The sequence below is a fragment of the Haliotis asinina genome, chromosome 8 (assembly GCF_037392515.1).
Source record: "Haliotis asinina isolate JCU_RB_2024 chromosome 8, JCU_Hal_asi_v2, whole genome shotgun sequence".
In the NCBI taxonomy this organism is placed as follows: domain Eukaryota; kingdom Metazoa; phylum Mollusca; class Gastropoda; order Lepetellida; family Haliotidae; genus Haliotis; species Haliotis asinina.
Genome location: NC_090287.1, coordinates 17,742,338 through 17,757,159, shown reverse-complemented (window position 1 = coordinate 17,757,159; position 14,822 = coordinate 17,742,338). Strand labels below are relative to the sequence as shown.

Sequence of the window (14,822 nt, the reverse complement as noted above, 5' to 3'; positions counted from 1 at the left end):
ATTTGTTCATACCTGGAGGTTGATAGCTCTGTCGTGGCATTAGCTGCAGAGGTTCATCCTGGATTTTAGAAGAAATTAAACACAGACTGCAAATATGGACACTCTTCCAAAGCCCAAATCTTCTGAGAACTGTTTCTGCCTAACTGCTTGATTGTCATTCTAGAACTTGTTGAATAAATATGAAAGCAGACACATTATGTACTTGTTTGAGGTCCCTTTTGACAGTGTGAAAAAAAACATAAAATCATTGCTAGCTGCAATACTACAGGTTGTTATCCATAAGGGTGTGTGTTTCATCATCTCTTTCCCCACCGCCATTGTGGCACAAAACTAAACTCACTCACCTACTCACTCACTCATCTCTGTCCAGGTGAAATAGACCATGTGTTGATATCAAAGTCTCCTGAAAATGAAACCAACAGACAAGTTCAAGATTCCTGAGAGTTTTTGAAGACTAATTATCATCCATTTGTATGCACCTAAAGCACTGCAGTTAGCCATGATGATAGTTGCATAAAATGATGTGGCAAGTGTGTAACTCTGGGTGGTTGCTGTGAAGAGAAGGTCTAGTAAGTGTGTCTAGTTGTGTTCCATTAAGTCCACTGCACTGGGTCATGGTAAATCTTTAATGAACACCCCTCATAAATGTTCCAGTTTTCAATTAACATGAAATATTTTCGTAATGGTGCTACTAACAGTTGTGTTATTTTGTTTTCTGAACAGGAAGAAGAAGCATGTGGTGGTAAATGGGAGTGTTGTTGTCCCCTTTGACCACTTGGTCATCAGCACTGGCCAGCAGTACCAGGTCCCCTGTCCTAGTGATGCTGACATTGAGGCTGGGGAGACAAACGCTGACCTTGAGAACAGCCCTGATCGTAGACACACAGGAAGTGTACCCAAGAACCTGTTTCTGACCAATGATGCTTATGATTCTGCTGTGGCACTCTACAGGGTTGAGAATGGTCTGCTGAAGACTGAGAGTAAGGTTTAATGCATTTAACATGGAGGTTTTCTTTTCTATCATGCTTAGGTACCGTTTCTAGACAAACGAGGATTAGGCTTCAGTGTAGAAGTATGATTGGGATCTGGACTTGGGATTAGGGTTATATTTTTTGACTGTTAATCTCTGATTTCCTGTCTCATCAATTGTTAACAGTCCTCCAAAACGATTGTAGGTCAACTGTCACATGTCTTTCTGACAGTCGGACAGTAAAGAGTGTGCATATTATGCCAGGGTTTTCTCACACAAACATATTGTCACCTAGTATATAGACTTTCCTTCCTTAATCTGAAAAAACAGAGTTCAAGATTTTAAAGAGTTAATGTAAGTTCTAAATATTTAATTATGTTCCCAGACACAGCTATTCTATGAATCGGTTTTCCTAGGGACACTCTCCTTGGTGGAGCTTTCTTTAAGATCAGTCTTCTGAGAGCACGGCTATTTTCTAAGGCTCAATTTTCCTTTGAAGTAATTTTCCGAAGGACAGCTTTCCTACTGATCAATTTTCCATTCAGGAAGTTTTTCTAGGTATCAAGTTTCCTCACGGCATGTGTTCCGTGTGACATTTGATCTGATACCTGCAGATATATTGCTGATCATTGCTACTAGGAGAGTAATAAATCAAGTCATTGTTTACAGAACATGTTATTGAGGTTTATCAAATTTCAGTTGTTTTATTTACAAGTTATGATGTCATCTATTTCTTATTTTTCCCAGAGAAAGTAGTTGTGTATGGCAACTCCCTGGATGCACTCTGCTGTGTGCAGACCCTGACAGCAGTGGGAGTTGAACCCAGTCAAATCATCCTGGTCCAGCCACCACTAGCATATGAGGTAATAGTACTACCTTTAGGGGCACTGGTACAGGTGTGAAAAGGATTAATCATAAAGGATGAACCTTAAAGGTCACATGCAACATAAAACACAACTTTGCAGATAATGATACCTGTCGGTTTGCACTTACGAAACAAATCATCAAAAATGTCAATTCACCCTATAAAGTTGAAAAAAACATGATGAAAAAAAGGCCCACGAAATTGGAGTTCAAATGATTCTCTAAATTTCACGATGGGGGAACAAGTGGTTTTAACAGCTGTGCTGCACTGTGCCCATAATGCATGTGCAGTGAATAGGTTCGCGGAGCTTGAAACAGTATGCATGCCCGGAGTATGACGTCATGAGCAGTAGTCTAATCTTGTTTGTGTAAGTAATAAACATGGTGCGGGTTGATTGTGGTAAGCAGCCTCTTTACATGTATTTACAAAACATCTCTTTATACATTCTTTATGGATAACAACTTCTCCTAGTGTTTATGATTTTGTTTGATAATGGTATATGAATCCATACTGAAACGACGCATCAAGTACAATGAAAGTTGTTATCCATAAAGAATCTTAGTTTCTTTTGACTCGCCATACTTCTAAAATGCCCATGAAACAGATCATCTTTTTGTACACACAATGAGCCCTCAGTGTATCAGCAAATGAACCAGCCAGTCAGAAGCCGTCATTACACTTTAGTGCACATCCACCCTCTATGACTCAGTTTGGTCTGCCAAGGGCTTTGTTTCGAGGGAGGTAAGCCCAAGTACAAAATACTGCACTTTTGAATCACAATTATACGCTTATAATTTTGTTTGTTTTCTTACAAGCAGCAGTGTATATTATATGTCATGAATAAGTGATAATTGTGTTTTAATTATGTTTGATTTTTTGGTTCCATCTGACCTTTAACTAAGCCACCATTGGCATATGAGGTAATAGTACTACCTTTTGGGGAACTGGTACAGGTGTGAAAGGGGTTAAACCATAAAGGATGAACCTTGTCCAATCACCAATGAGATACGAGGTATGACATCAGACAGTATCTCCTAGGATATATCGTTTTGACAGCAGATGTTGTACAATACCCTCACAATGCTATGACATTGCTGCACCACAAATCTGATGTCAATGCTGTGTTTAGAAATGTACATTTTTCATTGAAAACGAATGAGGAATGATTTGGGATGATAAATAGAATATCACCCTCGTGCCTGATATCCATTATATCAACACTCGTTGATAAAGGTAAAACATATCCTCAGCAAGCCTTGGATATTTGTTACTTGATCAACTCTTGTTGATATATATGATATCAGTAGACGCTTGGGTGAGATTCTCTATATACATATCAAGTTAAAAGAGCTTGAGAACTGATAGAAATCATGAAGGATTTTGCTGGAACTGAGATGTTATATCAAGAGAACTGAGATATCAAGTTATCAAACTTCAACACAATGGTGCTACACTATATATCAAGTTAATACACAGAATTGCTTTTCCTGACTGTTAAGTTACTCTAACTGAAGTCCCATAAATCACAAGAGTTTTCAGCTGACGGTGATGAAACTGTCAAGTGTAAACTTATAGCATACAAGTGATGAAAGTACATCTCAGACTGAGCCTACGTGCCACATCTGAACTGATTAACTGTCCAAGGTAATGTTCAATCCAGCAGACAAGCACTTTTGTTCGATTTTTAACATGTTGACTGCCACTTTAGAAAATTTATGGTGACAGCTGGAATAGGTCAATAAATTCTGATAGCAAATGAACAATCACGTATTACACCTATTTTATTCGTAAAATTGTTTTCAGATATTTTGTAATTACCTAGGTACCATACTTCGTCATGAAATATTTTGTTTCCACACATTTAAATAAAAGGGTAACACAGTTTAACACCCACAGAGCAATGGAAGTCAGATCTGAAGGACCTTTCTCAAAAATAAATTTTGCTATCAAAATATGAATTATTAAGCTTTGAATATGATCATTATTTAAACTAACCTGTTGTAATTTCATAAAGGCATTGCCATTTTTAATTCTCTAACAATAAAGTGATCATATGTCAGTCCATCTGTCCCATTTATGTTCTGTTTTTGGACCAGAACTGAAAAGCCAGTGAATAAAGAACTCCTCAGCAGAGCAGTTGGGTGGGGAACTGATGCCTTTAAATGATATGGAATTTTTTTTAAATTGTTTGTGAACACTGAAAACTGACACATTTAATACCCATTTTGAACAATTAGTCACATCCCACAAAGTGATGGTAGAGATGTAACACAATAAACAACTGGCTGTCCTGAGTGAATGAATGGTTCACATGGCATCCACCCTATAACATGTAAAATATCACTGAAGACAGGGTATTGTTCAGCTGACTGGCATAATTGATGAATCTGTAACGTTAAGAAGAATGGATGAAGTCCTATACAAATGTCATACTGCTTCCACTGACTGGTCTCCATGTAGAATTGCTAAAATGAACTACTGCAACAATCAATAAGTCCTTACACGTTTGTTCAAATATTAGAAAGTTCAGCCAAGGTCAATGTGGAAGGAACCCTGTCTGGAACAGCCCTACCATTGTGTGGTTGCTGAGAGCTTTAGTATATTGTCTCAGTGTCTACCCCAGGTTGCCTGGGCCTGGTCTGCTTGTACTCAATCAGATGCCACAGTGTGGGCTACATGTATGTCCCCAAACCAAGCCTTACCTCCTTTCCTGATAGTGTTTGTTTGTTTTTTTTGAAGGTGACGTGTGTAAACAACCCGACTGTGGAGAAGACCATCGCAGACAATCTAGCAGCTGCTGGTGTAACTGTCCACACCAACTGCATCTTGGCTCGCTTTAACACCACTGATGACAGCAGTGAAATTACCTCCCTTGATTTTACCACCAATAGCCGTCCTCTCAATGTACAGTGTGATGTAAGTAGTATAGCAGTATACATCCAATTACACATATAAGGCAGCATGTGGACAGTTGTATTCTTGTTCTTAGTATTTCTGGTAATATTATGGATTGCTGGAAACATGAAATCAGTGTCTGAATTCCTGATGTAATTTGTTGAATGAAGTTTACATTTCATGTTTACATTTATATTCAGTGATCACACTGGAAGATGAAGCAATGGTCACTTGGGAGTATACAAATGGTCACTTTGGTAGATACTCAAGTGGTCACATGGGTAGATACACCTTTGAGGAAATGGGTAGATAAGGCAATGATCACAAAGGTAGATGAAGCAATGATCACATGGGTAGATGAAGCAGTGTCCATATTTGTAGATGAAGCAATTATCACATGGGTAGATGATACAATGATCATATCAGTAGATGAAGCAGTGGCCTTATTGGTAGATTAGGCAGTGGCCTTATTGGTAGATGAAGCAATTTTCACATGGGTAGATGAATCAGTGATCACATGCGTACATACACCATTGATCACATGAGTAGATACTGTTGTGATCACATGGATGGTGACATAATTAGACTTAGCAGAGGTCACTTTGGTAGATTGAGCAGTAGAGTTTGGATTGTTTATACTAACTCACCCTGAAAACAAACACTTCACAAAGTCATAGATGTGTTGCTAGTACAGTGAATAATATTGTGCATCCCTCTGGATGCGGTGAATTGTTTTTCTGTTTTTCCATTAACTACATTTGTGATTATCAGATTTGCACATTTGTGTGTCATGAAATACCCTGGGGCTGGTTAACACGATGTGAGGTATTGTGATAGAATCACCTTGCAGCCAATCAGATGTGCAGAAAATGTTGTATTATCCAGTCAGAGTAGTGTAAATTCATCCGGGTTGTTTCCTGAACAATATGTTACTCTTGCTAAAAAGGAACACTATTTCTAGAAAACCAATTTGTTTCAAGGCAAGAATCCTGGTGTCCTGTTCATGCTGTGTTCTTCAATTACTTTTGTAGTTTATTTTTTTGTTTGTTTATTTGTTTTCTTTATAAACCTTGTTACCTTGGTGCAAGTGATATACTGCTGCTGCTTGAATACACAGTCACATAACAGTTTATATTGAGGAAGATGAGATCATGTTGTATCCTACTGGGTGCTCCATACAATGTCAGCAATTAATCAATTCTCAGAATTGTGTGTAATTTATAGCTTTGGGGGAATTAATACTCATTTTGTTATTTAACAGCAATTACAGAGTTTCTAGAACTCTCTGATGGCCATGTGTTTTGAAAATAGGAGGTCAGAGCTCCTCGTGAATAAGCGACCTTGGTCATTCACATGTAGGTGCTACAATAAAGTCAGATGGTCTGAGATGCAGTTAATTCTTCATTGATCATGTTAATAGCGTAAAAGCTTTTAAACATAGCCAAAACCCAAACCTGCATGCATAATCACAGATGTGTCTTTCAGGATATGTTGACATTGCCAAGCATGTTTTATTTATTAGCTTTGAAAAAACTGAATAATCTGTCCATGAAACAGAACAATAATGGCAGATGCCATCCCTGACTTCGTTACAAGCTTTACCACTATTGTTCGACACTGCATAATTCATGTAAATCAATTATTTTTCCACAGGGTCCAGTTTGAGTTTTGTCATATAAAATTGTGTGATAGTGAGATAAGTGAAACAAGTCTTATGTTTCACTACCAACAGAATGTAATATTTTTTTTTACTTACATTTTAAATCTGTAAACAACAGTTATATTTGTTTCAGTTTGTTCTGAAATAGAGCAGATTCTCCGATTTAGGAATGAAATGAACTGAGTGATAAGGCAGTCATCGTGATACACTTAAAGCCTCTTTCGCATCTCCATATTGTAAACAATTGCACTGTGAGATTTGCTGGATGAGGGAATCTCCTTGATAATGTTAGCATTTGGTGGTATTACGTCAGTTTTTTTTGTAGTTCTATTAAACTTATGATCTGCTCCCTTATTGGCTATGTGATTCGGCAAACCTCCACTGGCTGTGTTACTCAAAGGTACAGTTAAGCTGCATATGTGAGTAAATTGCACAAATATTTGTGTGCGAACTCAATTTCTGTTAATTCTATTGCATACAAGTATACATTTTTGTAAATGCTTAATATATGCATCTTGCAGTCTTCCTTATTGTTTTTCATATTACAGATATTAAATCACAAACACATAAAATAATATTTTACCTTCATTATATTTTTATAATTATTGGAAAATGGCAAAATATCCAACTGAGTGTGTGTGAGGCAGGTACAGTTTTTTTTTGTTCCTCGAAGGTAAATTAAGATACCCAATTGAGATGAACACAAGCGAGTGCATAACTAAGTGACCCAAAAAGCTATCTGTAGTTCTGGTAATTGCACTGACTGAATCTCAGCTGTGGCTGAAAGAAACAGGGCAACATGCTCACACATATCTGGTATGTTGATTGTTTCTATACATTTGAAGACACTGTTTGAATCCCAGGTCCAGTATAGTGAGCATGAATCTGTGAGTGAGTGAGTGAGTGAGTTTAGTTTTACACTGCTTTCACTGCTGTTAACAATATTCCAGCAATATTGTGGATATGTGTGCATGCAAGTGTGCATGCGTGCTCATATGGGCTACACACATTGTATTCACATGAGGAAATGAACAAGGGTCTTCAGCATGATCAGCAAACACTTTAACACTAGGCTACCCCACCGCCCCAGGAAAGCATGAACAAATGCTTTAACACTAGGCTACCCCACCACTCCAGGAAAGCATGAACAAAAGCTTTAACACTAGGCTACCACACTGCCCCAGGAAAGCATGAACAAGCACTTTAAAACTAGGCTACCCTACCACTCCAGGAAAGCATGAACAATCACTTGAACACTAGGCTTCCCCACCACCCTAGGAAAGCATGAACAAACACTTTAACACTAGGCTTCCCCACTGCCCCAGGAAAGCATGAACAAACACTTTAACACTAGGCTTCCCTACCACCCCAGGAAAGCATGAACAAATGCTTTAACACAAGGCTACCTCACCACCCCAGGAAAGCATGAACAACACTAGGCTTCCCCACTGCCCCAGGAAAGCATGAACAAAAGCTTTAACAAAAGCTTTAACACATAGGCAACCCCACTGCCCCAGGAAAGCATGAACAAAGGCTTTTGGGTACTGCTCTAGAGTTGTCTTGGCTAGCATTGATGTCAGATGTTCAGTAAACTAAAAGTATATGTTATCTATTGCCAGTCCTTGTCACATAACGATACTAGGTTACCTCTGTTCTACACAATTATATGTATTTCTGCATGCGAAATGTTTACATCACATAATGGTCATGTGCTGTCAAGGTCAGTGGGTCAAATTCAGTCACTTTTACGAGTCACTTCAGAATCGTCTTCAGAACTGGTCGATCGTGTTCAGAACGGTCTTTGGAATGTTAATTTGTGTATGTTTTGTAACAGGTAATTAACACACATGTGCCCAATTGTTGTTCAACTGCTGTAAGGAGTTGCACAAATCAACAAAACACACTGTCTCTAGAATGTTGTTTTTCTGTAATCACAAGTACCTTTCTATGGTTGATTTTGAGGAGCAAACCACACCTTCAGTAGATGCTATGACTAGGCTACTTTGTGATTGATTGCTGTATATTGACCTGGTGTAAGGCTTGAGCTTTATTGAGGGACAGTGTATTCAACGGTCATGTCATGTAAACAAGCACCCAGTGTTGACATAGCTGTCACTCACACATATTGCTTGAGCTGTAATTGATTTCATTAATAAGAGGGAGTATTTCTGTGATGTAATGTTCATATCAGATCTCCCATTGAACAGTTTCTCAATGAAGACAGAGAGGCTTTGGACTTTTTATTGAAAATTCAGGTTGCTTGTATTAAAAAAGATTCTGATGGTCTAAATTTATTACAAACAAAAAACTGTGCCTGGTTTGGAAAATTAGCTCTGAAACTGTGCCTGGTTTGGTTTTGTTCTAAGACATCAGGGCCTAGATTTTCGAAGCTCCATTAGCACTAAGATAGTCCTAAGTGCCATACATTTACATTAACTTACGACTATCTTAGCGCTAAGAGAGCTTTGAAAATCTAGGCCCAGGGGCTTTTGGGTAGCCTGGTGGTTAAAGAGTTTGCTGTCCAGGTCAAAGGCCCGAGTTTGATTTCCCACATAGGTACAGTGTGTCAACCCCATTTCTAGTGTCATCCACTGTGATGATGCTGGAATATTGCTAGAAGTGGTGTAAAACCCAACACACTCACTCACCCACTCATCATTTGATCTTATGAATAAGGTTTGAATGATGTCAGACAGCTGAATATTGTTGATGTCATTTGACTGTAACTATGTATTTTTAATATGTGACCTCATAGTTCACAATGTAGAAAGATGGGTCAGTGCAGAATTACAAATTATTATTGATGATTATTTTATTTGTCGTCCTCTTGAAGTCATCACTTAGTAAATATTTCCTGATGTCAATAAATTATTTTTGATATTGCTAATTTGATTCTGTAGATGTCTGAAATAAAACTGTCCTTCAGATATCATGAATATAATTCGTTGATTAAAATATTATGAAAATGTGTTTCCTGATGAATAAAATCAAATCTGCACTACAGGTGAACATTATTTGATAAGTGATTTTCTAAAATGATTGAGTGGTATAAGATATAAATAAAAGATGAAGAAAATGGATATTCAGTGGGAGAGCTTCTGAACCCTTGTGGGGGGTGGTGGGGAAGCCCAGTGGTTAAAGTGTTCACTAGTCATCCCGAAGACCCGGGTTTGATGCCCCACATGGCACAATATGTAATGCCCATTTCTGGTGTTCCCCACCATGATATTGCTGGTATGTGGCTAAAAGCAGCATAAAACTGAACTGACTCACTTGGAACCCTAAAGTACCAACGTTACTGAAATGATGTAGTATGGCTGAGTGGTATTATTTGTAATTCATGCTTTCCTTTCAATTTCAGGCACTTTTTCCTTTTTACAAAAAAAGTGTGGACTATGATTCCTTCAAAGGTGAGCCATAGATGCAATTTTGCATTCATCATTTTGTGTGTATTGCCGGCATGTTATCTCATTGCTGTGATTGTCATGCAACCTAATGGTTTCATAGCTTGAAAATATAACATCATTGATGAAATAACCACATGTTATATGTGAGTTAACGAACCTGGTGTGGTGTTAATGATAATCTATATTAATGATTAAACATTAACACTGTGTTGTTTTTTTGTGCACTCGAGTGCAAGCTGTTGGATAGGCTGTTAAGTGTCACATTGTAGTGTGAAATGTTGAGACGGAAATTGTAAAACTGAGGTATTAGGGTTGATAGTGTGAGGTTATTTACTGCAAAAATAATCTATAGACACAACTGACCCAGTCAATGCTCATCAATCCTTGTTAATTTCAAGTGCTATATATATGTTGACAGTCAACTAATTTGAGGTCATGGAGCTATTTCCAGGTGAATTTTATTAATTTAAATGAATTTGTAATTGAATTAAAGATATATTATAGATTTAAAGATTTATTAGAGATGCCACTCTTCAGTTATTTGGTGCACTTAAATATGGTGTGGAAAATTATGTTTCTTTTTGCAAAATTAAAGGGATTTGGCTTCCTAAAATTACATGTGTAAAACAAACACAAGTTTGTATTGCCTTGAAGTGGATGTCAAGTTTAATCAATGGATATATATTATATATATTTGTACATAGATAAAATATCAACAGCCAGTTCTGTTTACGTAGAACCATTATATATGAGGCAACTAATGAGATTGGCTGATCAGGCACAGTGACTGACTTGGTTGATGCCTGGATGCATTGGATCATCTAGTCCTGACTCAATTAATTACGATGTTTACAAGCCACAGTTCTTAGTGTCATATAGACTAACTGCATCATTAAACAAAGAAATCAGAATCGTGTGCAGTCATGTCTCCTATGGAGAATAATGTTATAATGACTGCCCATGGTTGTTGAAAAAACATCAACATCATCATCAACACTATTCTAATGCTCAAGTTGGTATTAGAGTTTTTTCAAAATGGTCAGTGACATGGTATGTTACAATATTATGCATCTATCTCTGCAATCAGTCCTTTAGCTCTCCCAGTGCTCTGAGGTTAGTCAACATTTCCAAGCTCAAGCTGATGCTATCATTCAACAGCAGTTGTCAGATCAACAGCATCTCTTATCAAAATTTCTGCTTTAATCTTGTTGACATTATCATTCATCTCAGGTAAATAGCATCTGGCATTTAACTTCTTAAACCAGAGGCCATGCCATAAATGTTTTTCATGTAGTCTGTGCTGAACCACTCTCTTGTTCATGGTAGCATTTAAAGGTTCCATCACACAGAAAGATTGTAGCACTATGATTATGATAACACCTATGTTTATTGTAAACTCATGACAGTCATAACACTAAGATTACACTGTGAAACAATATCCCAATGTGTTTATCAATATTATATATCATGAAAATGTTTTTTCCCATCTTAGATGTACTTTTGTTCATTTTGCCATTTAGTGATTCATGAAAAATCTTGTCATTCTCAATATTACTCTTCTGCTGACATTCAGCTCCATGTTACTTTGACACTACTCACTAGCTGACAGTGCCACACGCAGAATCATGTCTGTTTCATTACATTATGGCATGTGAGGATTTTATGCTAAGTACTTGTCACATTTGCTGGTTAATGCTGTTGTTTCACTAGTTTATGCACTGCTGTGAGACTGATAGATGTCCACATGCTATGTCCTCGTCAATAACACTAAGCCTTATTGTTAACATGTGGAGTAAAGCACTTTAGTACATGCAGTGCCATGCAGTTATTATTATTGATTGTAGAGTAGTCTATTAAGCTAGCACATTTAATGTGAGAAATTTAGTTTCTGTTTTTAAGATTATTTTTGTGTGTGTAGACCTAATCATAAGTGATGTTTCAAATGTTTTTGTATTAAAAATGACCAGGATTTTAAGAAGATTGGTAGACATTTCTTAGTTTACTGATATTGTTTATCTTAAAATTGCATCGCTGGATAGATTTAGAGGATGATGAGTCTGAAACAGCTTGAGATTCTGATGGGGGCAGATAATCTGTAATTCTGAGATTCAAGCTGGTTTCTCTAAACATAACTGAAATTTTAAGGAAAATGAAATTAACATGTCTGAAATGAAAGCAGGTTATTGTTTAGACAATGTTAAGGTGTGATTATCATTTGTGACATCATGAACAAGGAATGATGGTGTGATGTCAAATCTTATTTTTCTCACCGATGAGAAACTGCTTCAGTTGTTTCAACTGAAAAAATAGCTTTCAGAATTGTCAACATCTATAAATATGGAGCTTATAACATTATTATTATTATTATTAAAGATCATTCCAAGAGTATGGGTAATATATACTGAGGGAAACAAATAAGGAAACCAATGAAAGCACCTATATTACTCTCCAGGTATCTTTGTATGCTTTGTATTACACTATGTGTCACGATATGAGAATGAAGAAAGGTACATTAGGATGAAGTGGGGTTCCCTCATTTGTTTCCCATAGTATTTTCATTCTGTTATGATTAAGACCCAAGTCCCATTGGTCACTGTCTCAGTCTCTCTTATGCTCATCTTATCACATGAGTACTTATAAAAACCTTAGTACAACAGTACCTTATACCATCATAATGTCTGATTACATCTTAACATATAAGTACCTATACCCATCTTAATACATGATTACTTATACCCATCTAAATACATTATTACTTGTATCCATCTTAACACATGATTACCTATCCCCATCTTAACATATGAGTACTTATACCCATGTCAACACAGGAGTACTTATACCCCCAGTAAAACATCATTACTTATACCCATCGTAATATGTGATTACTTATACTCATCTTAACACATTGTTACTTATACCCATCATAATATATGATTACTTATATCCATCTTAACACATTATTACTTACACCCATATAAGCACATGATTACTTATATCCATCTTAACACATTATTACTTACACCCATATAAGCACATGATTACTTATATCCATCTTAACACATTATTACTTACACCCATATAAGCACATGATTACTTATATCCATTGTAATGTATGAATACTTATACCCATCTTAATATATGATTACTTATACCTGTGTTAAGACATGATTAATTACAAACATTAATCACGCACATCACCACCATTGCTTAGTGTGGTGTACAACTAAACTCACTCAGTCACCATACCTAACACATAAGTACTAGTCGCTTGATTGCTGTCCTTGCATCATGCAGTTTGAATCAGACTACAAATGAAACCGTTGTAGCAAGTGTGTGGTCCCGGGTATTTTTTGTAATGAAACAAAGATATTAAACCCTGGATAACTGAAGGTTGTATAACACTGACCTGTTGAGGTATGATGTTTTTGAGATCACCTTGTGTTCGCTCTTGCAGCTATCAATGATGCTTGTCTGGTCTATGATGGTAAGCTAGTGATTGATGCATCCTTCCACACCAATGACGTTGCCATCAGAGGTGCTGGCACACTCACCAAATTTCAGCGCCGTTACCATGCTGATCAGTGGACACACTCTAATTTCAACTCCAAAGAAGTTGGTATTTCGGTAAGTTTTGAAATTGTCCTAATTTGTTGTATAGCATCCATGCACTACTTTTATGTAGCTTTTGGCTTTGTATGTAAAGGAGAAATGAAAAGCAACGATTCATCTTCAGCAGATTTAATCTTTTTCTGTTGAAACAAAGATGTTTTAGCCATCTTTCTTTGACTTGCATTAGATTCTCATCTATATGGGTGATGATTTTAAAAAAAACTCCTTGCTTTGAGTTTTAGATTCTAGTCTGAGACTATAGCCACTTTGATATGTTTGAATTGCCTGTTAAGGTCAGCCAACAATCGACCATACAGTAATTTTATCATCTACCGAAAATGATTTCTTGTTTGGGACAGCAAAGAGTTTGGGCACAGACAGAGATTCATAAACCTATGAAAGCACAGTAGCTGTAATGTAGTAGCTGCTTATATAAATGGATGATTCATTAATGCCATACAATGTAGATTCAGCTTCATATCAGTGCAGTGTAAAACTAAACTCAACTACTTGCTTTGAGTTGTGACCAGAGCCTGATCACAGAGCATGTATAGTACACTAACAATCAACTAGAAACTGAAAAACAGCCATGCTGGTTGAAACATGTCTTGAAGTCAGTCCTGTCAGCTGTGAAGGTCTGGCTACATGTTTCTGGGATTCCAAAGGAATTTGAATGGTGGACAACTGCCTGTTTATGGGTTTATGCTCTTGTATAAACAGCTGTGTAAGAATATCAAAACTAAATTTCACGGACAGCTTGCTAATAGTGTATTGTTCCACCTGGACCATGCACCTGTAAACCTGTGCACAGTGGAAGAAACACAGCCAGATTTTGATGTTTTACGAACTGGAAAAATGTACTATTTGGCAAGCATTTCGCAAATGTTGGTGCCATTCCTGCAGCTGAGGACTTTTAGATCACCAAGAGCAAACTTTGTACACCAGTAGGATCCAGAGGCTCCAGGTTCATATGCAGAAATGTCCAGACCTTTGACCAGGCATTTGTTGAATACCAGTTAATAGACAGATACTAATTAATTTATATTATATATAAATTGGTATAGGACCAATATCAGCTTCTTAAGGCACTTTGTTTTTCCCTTGATCATTAGAAGTCTGAGTGAGTCTCAAATGGCACATTGTATTATCAGTCTCAACTCCCAAGGATTCATACAACTCTTGCAACCACTAGGCACACCGTCTTATTGTGTCTTTCTCATCCTTGTTAGGTACCTATTCACAGCTGGGTGGACTGGGACACGTAGTCACAGTACCTTGTCCAAGTTTGCTGCATGTTGCTGTACCCACAACTAGGTGTTTGCACTCATGCATGTGGCCACCATCTGGTCATTTACCAACAAATGTGTGGGTTCTTTTAAGTGTACAGGGTTGTGTACTGTACACTAGGGGTTGTGA

At 37.2% G+C, this 14,822-nt stretch overlaps 1 protein-coding gene across 2 annotated transcripts in view; it reads left to right on the top strand.

Annotated features, from left to right (window-relative positions):
• The window catches only part of LOC137294152 (cilia- and flagella-associated protein 61-like), a 79,832-nt gene that overhangs the window by 17,720 nt on the left and 47,290 nt on the right, over positions 1-14,822 (top strand). For both annotated transcript variants that reach the window (XM_067825132.1, XM_067825133.1), the window contains exons 20-24: positions 724-980; positions 1,718-1,833; positions 4,575-4,751; positions 9,752-9,800; positions 13,252-13,421. In XM_067825132.1, the coding sequence (XP_067681233.1) occupies positions 724-980; positions 1,718-1,833; positions 4,575-4,751; positions 9,752-9,800; positions 13,252-13,421 (769 nt within the window). The remainder of the gene's footprint in view (positions 1-723; positions 981-1,717; positions 1,834-4,574; positions 4,752-9,751; positions 9,801-13,251; positions 13,422-14,822) is intronic.